This window comes from Stylophora pistillata, chromosome 10, assembly GCF_964205215.1.
Source record: "Stylophora pistillata chromosome 10, jaStyPist1.2, whole genome shotgun sequence".
In the NCBI taxonomy this organism is placed as follows: Eukaryota; Metazoa; Cnidaria; class Anthozoa; order Scleractinia; family Pocilloporidae; genus Stylophora; species Stylophora pistillata.
The window spans coordinates 16373804-16389031 of record NC_142528.1 but is presented as its reverse complement, the minus strand read 5'-3'; the positions used below and the strand labels follow the sequence as shown (position 1 = coordinate 16389031).

Here is a 15228-nt window from a genome sequence, read left to right as displayed (position 1 = left end):
ATTGTGTTCGGGGATCGAACTAAATCAAACACGGAAGTTCTGTTGAGATCAATTATCAAACGATGTGGGCAACGAAAAAAAGATAGCATTGTTTATATCTTCAAGTTAACGTGTAATTTTCTTTTTATTACATGGACAATAGATATACACGGTAAATATTAAAAAGCTGGCTTTAATACCTCAAATAAGCGACTATTCGAAATGTCAAGTGTAGGTGATCGGTTACCGGAGGTAGGCCTGTCCCGATTGTGCTCGTAAAATGCTGGAAAGTTGCTCTCTGAAATGCCAAAAAGTTGACCCCTAAATTTCTTGATATTGTCTATGTAAACGTTGATTAACTCCCAGATATGGGTGAAATCTAAGGGTACTCTGAAAATTAACTAAAAGAAATGAAGATGGACTTTTTGGGGCGTCATTTAAGCCGATTATCCTTTGCAATATTAAATAAGGAACGTAATAGGCCTGTGAAACGTTGTCAAATAACAGGTTATGTGTTCAAAAGATTGATAAACATCACCATTTTTAATTTGAAGAAATGGAAAATCGTGGTTCTCTCGATGGTGCGTTCAAGAACAGCACATCTTTCAAAGGAATTTTTCATTTATTCAATCCCTTAAGGTAGTTCTTTGTTATATAATGCTATGTAGATATCTTGGGGAGACGTTACTAAACCTTTACTTATTTAGGGAGTACAGTATTGTGTATTTGATTTTTTTCTTTGTTGACAAACACCAGAAGTGCTAAACCACTAACTGTTTCAATTTGACAGTGCTTTCATCTCCAACGGTACAGAAGATACTTTTAAACAATTAATTACAATGCTTACATTTCCTGAGCAAAATTACATGAAGACGACCATACACATCAGGTCACATCTTTCGATGAAAACTTTATCAATAATGGTTCTTAAACCATACTTTTGTCTACCTGAGCTGCATTACACACAATCAAACGATACAATTATAACGGAGACCAAATAATGTATGGGTCTTCAAGGACTTCACAGGTTTTTCAAAAACATTAATTGGTCAATTTATTTGCCTAAGAATATATAGTTTCTGAGTCTGATATTTCAGACGTAAATTGATTCTTTCGTGGTAACTGTTTGTCTGTCTTAAAAATTCTTCCACTTTGTGTTTGGCCATATGCAACAGACAGATAACGTCTTCCATATACCTCTTTCAGCCTGGCGGTTTAATTATGCAGTGGTTGATAATACCTTGTTCTACTCATGCAATGAAAATATTGACAAGCTATGTGTGGTTTCTAAGAAACATTAATGAGTTCCGGATGATAATAAGAATAACGACGCGCAAAACACACTAGTTGAACGTGTCCTCTAAAGTCCTACAAATTAAGTGTAGCTTTTCATATAGACCATGATTATTTCCATGCAACTCCTTCCCCTAGGCTGGCTTATCATTGATGACCCTTTTTTAATTTGTTGAATAATACTTATTCGACTGAGAACAGATCAGCGATGATAAAATTTTTACAATATCAATGTTAGATGGTTTTGGTAGGTTTTTATCGTCGTGTCTAACCAATGGAAAAAAAAGGTTCAATACGGTCGGTTTTCATCTTCTTGTCTAACCAAAGAAAAGTTTCAAAACGTACAGCTCTGAGACCGTGCGCGCTGTTGAGCGTGAAGAGGGATTACAGTGGCACTACATTGACGTACAGTCTTTCGTATGCGAGTTAGAACAACAGGTGGTTCTGTCCCAAAGCTTCTCCTCGTGGGAAAGGAATTTCGGCAGAAAAGACATCTGAGAATTCCTCTGAATTCATCGTTGAATCTTTGGTTTAAACCAATAAACAGACAAGGATTTATGGCACTATTGGTGTGTGATATGAAAACTAAACCGGATTCCAGGCGTTCAACTTTAATCAAAGCTTTATAAGTGTCGGTAAAATAACAAATCAATAAATTCCGGATATGAGCTGGCAACCAACACAACGCAAACGTCACCGTCACGATGATGATCATGCGCACTACTTTACGCTTTGACAGTTCATTGTGATGTCTCTGATGAGCAGTTGACTCCCCTGGGATCTGGTGTGACCAAATATGTCGACCAATAAGAACATGAACCCATGTGATGATAACAAGAGGGACCAAATACAGTATCAAGAACTTGGTGGTGACATAGGCTCTGGCGATGGAAAGCTGGACACTTCTGTCTGAGGTAAAGAAATTCCGAACCAATCTGCATTCCCAGTGAGAACCATCAGGACTCTTTAAAGCATCAAGGAGCAAGAGATACGGCATAAAATACAGGGAAGAAAAGATCCATATCACAGACATGACTAGTTTTGTGTTTTGAATGAAGCAAATGTCTCGAAGTGGATGAAAAACGGCGAAGTAACGATCCACTGTAATGAAGACAAGTGTTATGATACTCGCAGCCATGGACTGGGCCGCCACGAAGTAAACAAACTTGCACGTGACTTTTCCCACTGTCCCTGGGATCCAGGACGAGGCAGTATACAAGAATTTCACCTACGTGGACAGGGAAGTACACAAAAGAGGTTTTTCAATAACAACCCGAGCTAATAGCTTGGGAATACAAAATGTGTTAAATTTTTGGGAGTGAGTAAGAGCGTTTTTCGCAACTAAACTAAGCGATGAACTAACATTTAATAATTGGCCATCTATTACTCACCTTAACTGGCATGAGGAAGAGAGAGACCAGGAGATCTGCAAATGCCATGTTTACGATTAAGAAATTGAAGTTAGTCCTCATCCTTTTACGAGAAACCACAATGTAAATGATACAGATGTTACCAAAGAAGCCGAGGACGAATATAATCACATATGCTAAAGTCATCCATACAGTACTGCTGACAGGAAAGTAACGGTTAACAACTGATGAATTCATGTTTGCCACATCTAAGAAAAGAAAAATGGAGGAATAAATCAGCTTCGATTTTGAGATTTCTACAATTGACCTTCACATTGACATTGACCAATCATTCTGACCAATGAGAATGTCTGGTTTGTTTCTTTCTTTGCACTGAATTAACCCTCTTCTGCACTGAATGAACTCTCTTCTGCACGGAATTAACTGAAAACTGCATTCATCTTAACCAATCAGAACTGAGGAATTTTTTCATGTATATTATTAAAAACAATATGAACTATTGAACAGTAATATTGCTTCAATCTGCTGATAACTGACAACTCCCCTTGGAGGAACATTTGGCAACAAACTATGACCCGGTACCAATAATAATAGATAAAAAAAAAGTCCCTTCTCCTTGCAGTTAAAGACAAATACATTACCTAATAGGGTTCGTAAAAGCCTTGAACGTCCTTGGAGATGCTTGAATTTAAAAATAAAAATTCAAGGCCTTGAATGTACTCTAATTTGAGGACAAGGGCTTGATTTTTGCGATGCTTTTTCTTTAGCAATTTTCATGTTGAAAATAACAGTACATTCATGGAAAAGCTGAAAACCTTTCCAAAAGTGGTCCTTCAATTTTCTAAAACTTGGCCTTCAAATTGATTGAAAAGTCCTTGAATTTCAACCTTTGGCATCTGTAACTAACTAACGTAACAATTGTCGCGGAGTTTCCGCGAATTTAGGAACTGGAAACTAGCGAGAGGCCTAGCAATGTAACTCCAGTCAACCAACATGGACACGGAGGACGCTGAACTGTTAACAGGTGCTAACATTCTGCTTCTGTTGTCTTTACTTAAACGAAAAATCGTTGCTAGAATAAAGAAGAAGCGTCGCTTCTTGGTGCGGAAAGTCTTAAGAAAGAGAGAATTCTTTGCTAAAGCGATTTAACAAACAGTCGTATTTTCCAATTTCTTCCGTAAACTGTTCCGTGTCAATTTCACCTTCCATCTTGTCGAAACACACGCACGTGTAAAAGTTGATAAACAACTGGTTGTCATGGTATCATGACGCTTGCAGTACTTCACGCTGGGAAAACATAGCATTATAGGACACATTCTGATCGCATGATCGCAGAACTTTGTTCACAGATGATCGTACTTGATCGCACACGATCGCAACCGATCGCACGAATAGAACATACATAACCACATATGCTAAAGTCATGCACACGGTACTGCTGACACGAAAATAACCGTTAGCAACTGAGGAATTCATGTTTGCCACATCTAAGAAAAGAAAAATGGGCAATAAATCAGCTTCGATTTTGAGATTTCTACAATTTTCTTACAGATAATTTGTTAAGAACCTAACTTAGCTTAGCCATGCTTGCCTGATTAACGACGCTGCCTTAAAGACGAAAAACCTTTTTTATAGATCTCTCTTAGCTTTAGTTTGCCGCCCGCTTTTGTCACGATTGTACGAGGAAACCACTCGTCCGATGTTATCGAGTTTCCCAATAACAATTTGTGCGAGGAGAAAGGTATCTGTGATTTCTTACTTGAATGAATCTTCGCTTGAGCAAAGCGCTTCACATAACTAGCGCCTGCTTATCTGAGTGGCCTACCAATACCGTGCGATTGGTACCCGACGCCTTTCCCCACCTATCGTGAAAATCACTTCACTTCTGTTGATTTAGTCTTATGCAGAGGCTGCCATGGTAGCATTACGAAATCGTATTCATCCAAAACGTGTCAAAACAAATATCCACAAACTTATAGCACATAAAGACGTACCTGCAGTAGAAGAATTATTTGCCGCCATCATGCTACTCATTGCCACTCATTGATCAAAAACTTTAACGTCTTTTTACTGTGGTTTGAACGTGAAACAAAGCAGCGAATGTTAAAAATTGATCTTCCACAAATAAAATTCTCACCAAAACTAATGGTACAAATTAAGGCGTATTTGCTTCACCTCAAAATCAGTTCTGCAGCGATTTAAAGTGGTTCTCATACTTTGTACTGAGCAAATACCGTGAATTGTTTCCAACTGTTCTTATCATTTATCAATTACCACGTTTGACCTTTACATCTTTTCATACAACCGTAGAGTAAAGAAAACAATCTCGATTTTTTTTTAGAACCGATTATCGCCGGTGTAGAGATTGAATTTATCTGATTCCCCTTTGGGTCTCTAATATTCATATGACCCCCTCCACTGAATGGCAGATATTAGATCTGAGCCCGCGTAAAAGCGGTTTTGTTTAAGGATGCACGGAATCGAGGCACTTGGGTCAAAGGCTTGGTGAATTCTCAAAGGTATCACTGTATATTTCAAAACAACTCGCATTTTACGCTTTTTTTTACTTTTATCGACAATCTGAAGCATTCAAAAGGTAAAGATAGCAATGGTTAGACATTGTATTGCATTCGGATGCAACAACCGGAGCGATAAACCACATTGCAAGCATCTTTCGTGGCATTCATTGCAACTGAACATAGTTACTAGCGGTAGTCCCCTCTACTAACTATGCACTGAACAACAAGAAACTTCTGGCGACTTGGCTGGTCAAGATCAAACGGGAAAATACGCCCGTGAGTAAAAATTCCTTTTATACAGTGAACATCTTGAAAGGGAATGCTTTTCCAAGGCATATTCTGGCCGGAAAGTCATCATCAATCGAACGTCTTTCCTTCGGAGCCTTCCTTTTGGTTTTCTGCTCGGAGAAACTGAATATTGTCGGAACTGAGTCTGACTTAAGACTTACTTTCCGGCCAGCATATGACTTGGAAAAGTCTTCCTTTTCAAAATGTTCACTGTATAAAAGGAATTTTTACTTACGGGCGTGTTTTCCCGTTTGATCTTGACTAGCCAAGTCGCCAGAAGTTTCTTGTTGTTCAGTTGTAGCGAATGCCACGAAAGATGCTTGCAATGTGGTTTATCGCTCCGGTTGTTGCATCTGAATGCAATACAATGTCTAACCATTGCTATCTTTGCCTTTTGAATGCTTCAGATTGTCGATAGAAGTAAAAAAATAGCGGAAAATGCGAGTTGTTTTGAAATATACAGTGATACCTTGTAGAATTTACAAAGCCTTTGGCCTAAGTGCCTCGATTCCATGCACCTTTAAACAAAACCGCTTTTACGCGGGCTCAGATCTAATATCTGCCATTGGTAGTCAATTTTTTAAAGTCCTCCTTTATGCCCTATTCAACTGATACCGCTCCGTTCCACTTGAAAGAGGGTCTTCATGGAGAAAAGCTTGACGGTTGATGGTAATTTTTTTTTTCCATTTCGACAGTTGATGGTTAATAGAGTCCTAAAGTGCTTACGTCACGTTTCCATAGCACCGGAATTCTGTGGTCTAAACAAACCAATATGGCGTCCCTAGCGTGACACATTGTCGTTGACCTCGAGCACTTCAAGAGCTATAATAGCGCATTTTATCCTCCAATAATAGAAATAAGATAAAGAGAATCAAGATAACCTTTGGCCTTACTATTGAAGAGTATAATAAGCGGACAAAAGCACCTGGTGAGCAATAATTCGAGTCAAAACGCCACAGAGACGAAGTTTGCGATGGGCCAGTGTTTTCATCCAGATTGCAATCACACATCTGAAAGCCACTGCTGCTGATTCTTTTCGTTTCCAGACCAGAAAAAACATAAAACACTCTACGATAAGTGGATATCATTTGTAAGGTGAGTATTTTTCGAATAATATATATTTCGATGCTGTACCATCGATTAGAAATAGCTGGTTTTTTTTTATCTCAAACTGATTCACGATTAGCTGTTTCTCTTTCTTGTCTTATTTGTTTTCTCGCGGCTTTGCCTTTCCTTGTCTTCAGTCTTGATCTAAGATTATTTAGTTACTAAAAAACTATATGATAGTTGTGAGTATCAAAGCTTTTACACTAACTAGTATTAAGTAACAAGCTCAGAGAAATACTCGCTTCGCATTCACGTCTTAGACTACAAGGTTAAGCATGTAACCAACTAAACTTTGGGTTTTTTAAGCGCAAGTATAGTAACTGCTTCTGTCTTTTTCTGTTATAGGAGAGGAGATAGAAAGCCCAGCAAACATTCGCGACTTTGCAGTTGTCACTTTAAAGATGGGCAAAAAGAAAATATGCCTACCATCAGTGACAGAAACAGGCACAAGCTGTTTGATAGTTTGCACTTGCTGCCAGGTACAGGACCAACACCTCCCAGTACACCTACCCCCAAGAAAAAACGGAAAGTGTCTGCCGAGCCCACGAAATTACCAACTGTAGCATCTGTACTTGAAGAGATTAAAGAGAACTCTGAACCATGTTCCACTGAATGCTCACAAGAGGAAAAGACAAGTTCCAAAGAAGCTCTGCTGTCAATAGAGCTTGACATGACTTCAACAGAACTTGCTAAACACAAGGAAATGTCAAGTTACTATAGTGCACACTACTCTGCTAAGAGCTTGAGCCCTGAGGTGATACGGATGGAGACAGGTCTACCCACTAAGGATGTTTTTGATATTGTTGTGGGATATGTTTCAAGATTCAAGGGTGAAATAAACTATTATGCTGGATGGAAGGTTGAGGCGATCACACTTGAGGACCAGATATTTATCACTCTGATGAAACTGAAACAAAATTATACCAATCTACATTCAGCCCAGTTGTTTTCATGCAGTGTTGCAACTGTTGCTAACATAGTACTAACTTTTGTCCATGTTCTGCATCCTCTCCTGTTCAAAGACATCATGACAACCGTGCCATCTAGAGAAAAGAACAAGATGTGTTTGCCATCCTCTTTCACTGAGTACAGCAGTTGCCGCATTTTGATTGATTGTACAGACATTGAAATTGCTGCACCTAAGCTCAAGTCCCAGCAGAATGCTACATATTCCAGCTACAGGGGAATGAACTCTTTCAAAGTCATTATAGGGGTTGCCCCAAATGGAGTTATAACCTATGTTAGTGATCTTTTTCCCGGCTCAGTCAGTGACAAGGTCATGGTTAAAGAGTCTGGGTTTTGTAAACATTTGAGTGCTGGTGATCTTGTTCTGGCAGACAAAGGTTTTCTCATCAGCGATGTAGTTCCAAGAGGTGTTTCAGTGAACATACCACCATTTCTCAACAATGGAAAGTTTACAGAGAGTGAGGCAAGGGCGACAAAATCAATAGCTCGATGTCGCATCCACGTAGAGCGTGCAAATGTAAGACTTAAGAGTTTTCGCATCCTTGGCTTCATCCCAGCATTTTTGAGGTGCCATGCTGACAAGCTATGCCAACTGTGCTCAGCTCTTGTTAATTTGCAGTATCCATTGATCAAGGATGGCTGCGAAGACTTTGAATTTGACTGAATAGCACTTTTTTTCAACTAAATTATAGTACAATGAGTTTTTAATATTATTTTTGTATTACTAGAAGCCCCACTGTAACAGATCAAATGGTATTGACATAGCTTTGGTCAAAAATATGATGTGGTCAGTTTTACATTTTTCTGATATTCATCACCTTTATGTTCATTAATACAAACTACTATGTGTTCTGTGAAAATAGATTATAATGAAATCCAGTGACATTCTTAAATTGTCATTTCAACTAAATCCAGGTCAGGGGCATGTGACCAGTATGGAATTCTTTTGTCCAGTAGTTCCAAGTGTGAAAGTCGTGCTGGCTTAAAGGTTTTACTTTTGTGTCTGTGAAGCTGGGAGCCTGAGTCCAGGTGTATAAAACTAAAGCCACACTTAAATTAGCTTAAGGGATGGTGAGAGGTAGTCAGAAAAAATAACCTGTGTCTGCATGGATTTTGTTTTGGCTCCCTCCCCTTCCCTTTGCATTGCTATGCAAGCCTACTTAAGCGTGGCATAAGTTTTATGCACCTGGGCCCTGTTGAGTAACCAGGATAAGTGTTACCAGCTACCAGTAGCCATTGGTTGCAAAAAAAAAATTGTTTAAGCTTGTTTTCAGGAAGAATGTAATTTATTATTAAGTTACTATGCTAAATGGAAAAATGTGGGTTCTTTATCTTGTGTCTCTATCTGAGTGTAGAATATGTAATGTTATATTAAGAAATTAATGTATGAAATTTAAAAAAATACCTTTTAACATTAGCTATTGCCTATTTACATTAGCTCCCATTCCCCCCCCCCCCCCCACTCTGATTATGTCCAGCATCTGTGCACCACTTTTCAAAGTTCTCCCTCGGTAATCTTTGGGAATAGTTGATGAAAGTAAAAATCACTCAAGATAGTAATATTGTGCTCCCAAGATTCATCTCGTTCAATCTTGATAACTACACTATCCTTTGTGGTCCATACAACAAAGTAGCAGAATTTGCGCTTTGTCAGGAACATCTGGCCTTGACAGTGATGCCAGTAAACATGTGTGGTAGACAGCGTATAATTCCCTTCCTTCTCCTCCAAGTAAAAGTCTTTGTGCCCACAAGCTTCCTTGATTGTTGCATTTCGATGTGTGTAGGGGCACTTACACTCAATCACCGAGTCGTCCCCCACAAGTCCATCAGGGAAAGCACCCAGAACTCCCGACTCGTGTAGCCAAAGGCCGGTCTGTACAGGTGTAAAGTTTGTGATGTTGGTGAAGGATTTCAGGGCCTCAGTCTCATTGTCCTGTCCCCATGCAATTGCTTTAACTCCACTCAAGTTGTATTCCCCAAGTAGTCGCTTGATAAGAGACGGTGTAACTCTTTTTGCCTGGAGGACGGAGCCAAAATTACTGGCAGTCAGGCGGCCTCTACGAGCTTGGTGCCATGCAGGGCTGTTTCGCTGGCCAGCTGTGAGGGTGCTCACAACATTTATGGTTCTCTCCTCTACTTTGGCATTCTCAATCAAGTACTCTAATTGTTTTTCCTTCGTAGATGCCATAAGGAAACCTTCTGAGTAAATGATATCTTCAATCGTCTTGATCGGGAGAGGGGTAGCAGGTTGTGGTTCGGGACTCAAGATCCAGCAGGTCCCTGTAAATTTGCCATAGCGCTTTAGTTCGCTGTACAGCCACATCCGATCTTCTCGGCTAGGATCGCGCGCCAAAGGGCTGTAATCCTTCTTCTTCGGTGGCGCTGGAAACATCTGGCTTGCAGACTGTACGCTTTCTGCCTTTCGCTTTCTTTTCCATTGGCATTCCAGGTCCGTCCTGCTAAGGTTATGGATGCCATAAATAAATATGGCTGCCGCGTGACTGCACTTGAACTCGCCGCGAGGACACTCGCATTCTGTGTTTTTTATTTCAAGGTTTTCATCGAGATAAATCTGATAAAAAGATAATTCGAAACAGACACGTAAGTTGCAATATATATTCCGCAATATAAACGTTAAATTGGAGGTGAAATCGGGGTTGGGAGTTCTTCGAATTGAACATACGTGTTGTGATCCCAAATTGGCAACTTACTGTGACTTTGTAGTCCTTATTTTTCATGCTTGCTTGGACTTCACCTTTGATGACTCCCCTGGAATAAGTAAAGCTTTGGACATGGTCGGATTTGAAGTGGTTTTCTCCGCGATCAAGCGATTTCCGCTCTCCAGAAAAGAAAGAAACGAGTGAGCATATCGGTAAAGACGCCATGTTTGAAGTATGAGTTTAAACTGTTTAGACCAGAAAAAAATGCTGTCATGGCAACGTGACGTCACACTTTAGGACTCAATGTCGTGGCCTTTATCGGTTGACTTTTATTACGAAGAAACATTTCTAGGAGTAAAAAATGATTAATGAACGTTACTTTGATATCTCGGGCACTTTTGCTTTTCTAGCCTGTTCCAGTTGTCTTTCAGTAAAACGGAGCGAAATAGTAAGTGGTGCTATGGTAAAAGAGGAGTGACAAAGAGAGAGAGGCTGGGTCGAGTCGAAAAACCTTTTTACAAATTAAAAAAAGTTGCCTTAAGAATAAAAGTTGTTGTAGTTATAAACAGCTGCTGCAACGAGAGAGGGTCTCAACAGATTTAAACTTTCAGCCGTTATACAGCTTAAAATTCAGCCGTCAGCCGACAAAAAGGGTGGATTTTTACCCTCAGCAGCAGCTTTAGATCGATGAGAATCAAGAAAAATAAACAAATCTCCAAATTTCCAAAAGTACTCAGTTTACCTTCATTTTTACTCGGGCTTTCCGAGGGAAACGCCCAAGGTATAAATTGTTTTTTTTTTCGCGCGTTCAGTCACAAAACGCAGTTCCACTACAGCGCATGCGTGAACTGTGAGAGCGAATGTGTTCAATGAACCCAAGACTGCATGGTTTAAAACAATGGCTGCCTTTGGGGACACTTTCCTTGCTTAATGTACGCGGAAGAAGTTCGAAGGCTATTACGCTCAATATACATACCTAGTCGCACACCGTTCGCGGTAGACCCACACTAAAACTTGTGGAGCGTTTTCGGAACGGGTCGGTCCGCGAGCTTTACGAGCGATCCGTTACGATTGAACCTTCTATCGAGAAATATCTCATATTATGTTTACATGTAAACCCAACCGTGGATTTAGAAGTGATCGAGAATCCAGTAGAATACCAGAAGCAACGCTGAACCGTCTCAGAAGAAAGGGCAGAAACCTGAAGGAATTTGTTTATGAGTGTATTCGTCCAAGCATACCGAAGTCTTGCCTACGTCGTTATGTGAAGGTTAGAGGAGTTACAAAGAATGTTTGTAAGCTTAATACGAAGAGGGTAAGATTAAATAAAGTTAAACAACATGAGAAGAAGTATTGAAGTATTGAAGTATAGAAGTTGACTTGTTTTGTGAGGGTATATCGAACGATGATTAAACTAAGTATAGAGCAAGTCGGTATTTATCACTGTTTTTTTGTAATAGACCACTGTGTCTTCACAACAGTCAGACACACGTATCAAACTATTGTAAATTTCAACTGAGTTCAGTTATACCTTACTTTTTAACAAAAAATTTTCCAGCAGAGAAGGCTTAACGACCGTCAGAATCTATTTTAGCAACGAAATACAGTAGACATATTTATTGACAGAACCCAAGAGTCATTTACTGTACAGAACGCGTTCTTTGTTATTCTGTCACGCAGTGCTAACTATAAATCAAAGGCGGCTAGCGTTCGAATTCTGCCTGCTGTTCCAGAATAAGATGTGTGTGGTAAGTTTACCCGAGGAAACCCTCGAGAATATCAACACCAAATTGGCTTGCATACCAAAACAGAACAAACAAGAGGGACAAGTAGTACTGGCAGTATTATAATGGGAAGAAACGCGTGAAGTGTAAAGTATTATATTACTAAGCGTTGTTGCTGTTTAATGTGTGTTTAACTTGTAATTTCTACAGTTTTCTGTTTACAGGGTCTTCATTTTCGTAGTACGAAAACGAAGACCGGGTGTTAGGTATTAGGTCTTAGGTTTTCGTTTTCGAGGTCTTCGGTTTCGTAACACTCAATCGCAACGTAACAATGCAGTGAGAGAGAATTCAAATAATGTGCGAGATAGAACTGTCACGACGCAAAGAAAAAGAATTCACAGAGTGCGCGAGATACCAACATAATAATGCACCGATGGGGAATTCGAAAAGTGTGCGAGATACTATCGTAACATTTATTATACATCGTTTACTCATAGAAATACATCTTCCTAAGAAACATCCATCCGTTAAAGACTGACAGCTAATCGTCGACCAAAAGTTATCCGTCAACCATCAAAATCGAAAAGAATTAAACGTCAAATCAACCAGTCATTTTCCACAAGTGGGTGGCATAATAAAGAAACCTGTGGCAGTTTTTTTTTAGGTGCTGCAAACTGATAAAAGAAAACCTTTCTGCAAATTATAAAATTTTGCCGCAAAAATAGAGGTTGTTGCAATACCGATATAGTTGTTGCACGTTAAAGAAAAGATTGCTGCAAAAAAATAACATGATTTAATGCGCACACATTAAATTTGCTGCGGAATCTGGACCCATCCACGATTGTTAGGAAGCCACGTTGCGGGAAAACCGAGCCCTTGAGGCCAAAATTGTCACATGTGTAGGGAAGATCTGCGCTTGATGAGTCCAATTCGAGTCAATAAAGGGCTAAAGGAAGATGGAAAAGATGACAGTGCAAGCGCCACTGTAGCGGGCTCGGACTCCTTTACCGGGTAGAGGAGCCTGAGGTTTGTAAACTTTCGCTTACAGAGGATTCCCTTTAGCGCTGGTGAGAATGCGAAAATTCTCTCACAATAATAAAAATAAAACATGAATTAAATGCGCACACATCACTGCTTCGGAAATTGGACCGATCCACGATTGTTAGGAAGCCATGTTGTTACCCTTTCGAAGTTACAGATGTTTTGCTCGCATGAGGGTAAATATTTTCATAAGTACAGAGATGGTCTGTAACAAAACGTCATCTTGAGTGCAACGAGAATCGATAAAGGTTCAAAGGATGATGAAAAAGATGGCAGTACAAGCGCCACTGGTAGTGGTATAGTTTTGCCTCGGTGTTGTTAACTTTCGCTGGGCCTAGAAACATGTTTCATATGTTTTGTAGGACCACCATGGTTATGAAAACTTCTGTGTAAAATCTTTTTCCGTGTTTCCAAAGGAAAGTGAATTCATTATCGAAGCAACGCAAAATAAGCCAGCTATTAATAATCTTACGTTACCTGGAAAGATGCTGTTGGAGAAAACAGTACGCGGTTAACAATACTCTTTACCGTCTTTCTTTGGGTTCAAAAGGGTTCGACATTTCATGTACACTGTTGAAGTTTCGTTTTGAAAAGTCTGAAGAACACATGACGTTAAAGCTGTATCCCGCTTGAATGGCAGACTTTTGCTGCAGATGGTTAATTGCCAAAAACAATCCTAATGGCGGACATAAAGACTGATTAGGGATTTTATCGTGGACAGGAGAACTACAATGATTCACGTTTCGACATATTTAATCTAGTGATGGACATCTGCTCGGAATTAAGTCAACAAGAATAACGGTGTAATAAAAATACAGGAATATATATTCAAAGGCAACTGTCAGCTAAAAAGGAAGAAATTTTATCTTTTTTTCCCCTTGTTTTGCTTCTGCTCAATGGTGAAATATTGATCGGATGTGACACACTTGGCCGTGTAAAACCAATACTTTGGATGAGCTAAACAAATTTTCAGTGAAAAAGTGGAAGTGAGAACAACAGCTAACAGATGTTATATTTCAGCTTCTGATCTAAATTGCTCGCTTTAGCTCGTTTTTCTTAGTACAAATATCAATGGTGTTGGACCACATCGTTTGTTGATTGGTACTTACTTGCCGCTAACCGGTAAATTTTTTTGGCGTTTTTTCGTTAGTCAGCTATAATCTTCGCCTTTGACGCAAGTCGGTTAACCCCATCTCCTCACCTAGAATACTCTTCCTGAATCAGAAAAATATTGATAATGTTAGACCATGTCGGTTGTCGGTTGGTATTTACTTGTCGCTAATCCGTAATATATTTTTTTTGCGTTTTGTTGGTAGCTGTCAGTTCTTATGTTCAACTCGGTTCTAAGGCACTTTCAAACTGGTGTCGACTGCGTCAACGCCCTTTGACAAAATTGCAGAATGTGAGAAAAAAGCACCAAAGAAAAGCCTCGAAAATCAGAAATAGGAAACGTAGTACAAGTTTTGGCTCCATCAAATGAGAAAAACTGGCAAAAGATTCGCTTCTTCCCGAGGATAAAGTAGAAATATGTGCGCTTTACTATTCAACTAAACTGGATTCCTTGGTCAAAATTGTAGAATGCAAGAAAAAAGCGCCAAAGAAAAGCCTCGGAAATCAGAGGTAGGAAACGTAGCACAAATTTTGGCTCCGTCAAATGAGAGAGACTGGCAAAAGATCCGCTTCTTCCCGAGGTTAAGGTAGAAATATAATATATGCGCTTTACTATTCAACTAAATTTGATTCCTTGGTCAATTCATTTACAACACGAATTGGACAAACTGCAGCTGCAGACGAAATGATGTGTCACAAGAACAGAGTTAGAAGTGTATAAAGTTTGTCTAAATAAAACCTTCGACTGAATTTGATTGTGTTAGGCGATCCAACTAGATCAGACACGGAAATTCTGGTGAGTTCGATTATCGAACGATGTGGGCAACGAAAAATAATATCATTGTTTTGCCACAAGAATATAAGATTCATATCTTCAAGCTAACGTGTAATTTTCTTTTTGTTAAATGAACAATAGATATCTGTGGTAGAGATTGAAAGGCTGGCTTTAATACAAAGACAGTCGAACGTCTCCTGGGCGAGCATTCGAAATGTCAAGTCTAGGCGTTTGCTTTCGGGAGGTAGGCCTGTCCAAAAAGTACTTATATTTCTTGATATTTTTTATGTAAACGTTAATTAAATGCTTTATTTTCTTCACGATAACTTCTACATCCGCAAAGAAATAAAACTTAAAACTTAGCTTTAAAAAGTTATTCTCAAATATGGGCGAAAT

General features: G+C 39.3%; 3 protein-coding genes across 4 annotated transcripts; 1 reads left to right on the top strand and 2 right to left on the bottom strand.

Annotated features, from left to right (window-relative positions):
• Positions 1-582: 582 nt before the first annotated feature.
• LOC111344385 (substance-P receptor) lies at positions 583-13718 on the bottom strand. 2 transcript variants are annotated; one of them, XM_088736806.1, is made up of 4 exons: positions 13425-13718; positions 4637-4712; positions 2664-2890; positions 583-2500 (listed from the first exon to the last, which is right to left on the bottom strand). In XM_088736806.1, the coding sequence occupies exons 2-4, from the start codon at positions 4674-4676 to the stop codon at positions 1607-1609; spliced, it is 1161 nt and encodes a 386-aa protein (XP_088592932.1). In that variant the 5' UTR covers positions 4677-4712; positions 13425-13718; the 3' UTR covers positions 583-1606. The 2 variants fall into 2 exon arrangements, with proteins under 2 accessions (XP_088592932.1, XP_088592933.1); XM_088736807.1 differs by lacking the exon at positions 4637-4712 and having other exon boundaries at positions 13425-13716.
• On the top strand, positions 6161-8939 carry LOC148721987 (uncharacterized). Its single transcript, XM_088736673.1, has 2 exons — positions 6161-6544; positions 6902-8939. Exon 2 carries the CDS (start codon positions 6975-6977, stop codon positions 8184-8186), a length of 1212 nt encoding a protein of 403 aa, XP_088592799.1. The 5' UTR covers positions 6161-6544; positions 6902-6974; the 3' UTR covers positions 8187-8939.
• LOC148721986 (uncharacterized) lies at positions 8209-10492 on the bottom strand. Its single transcript, XM_088736672.1, has 2 exons — positions 10234-10492; positions 8209-10094 (listed from the first exon to the last, which is right to left on the bottom strand). The coding sequence occupies exons 1-2, from the start codon at positions 10405-10407 to the stop codon at positions 9018-9020; spliced, it is 1251 nt and encodes a 416-aa protein (XP_088592798.1). The 5' UTR covers positions 10408-10492; the 3' UTR covers positions 8209-9017.
• Positions 13719-15228: the final 1510 nt, after the last annotated feature.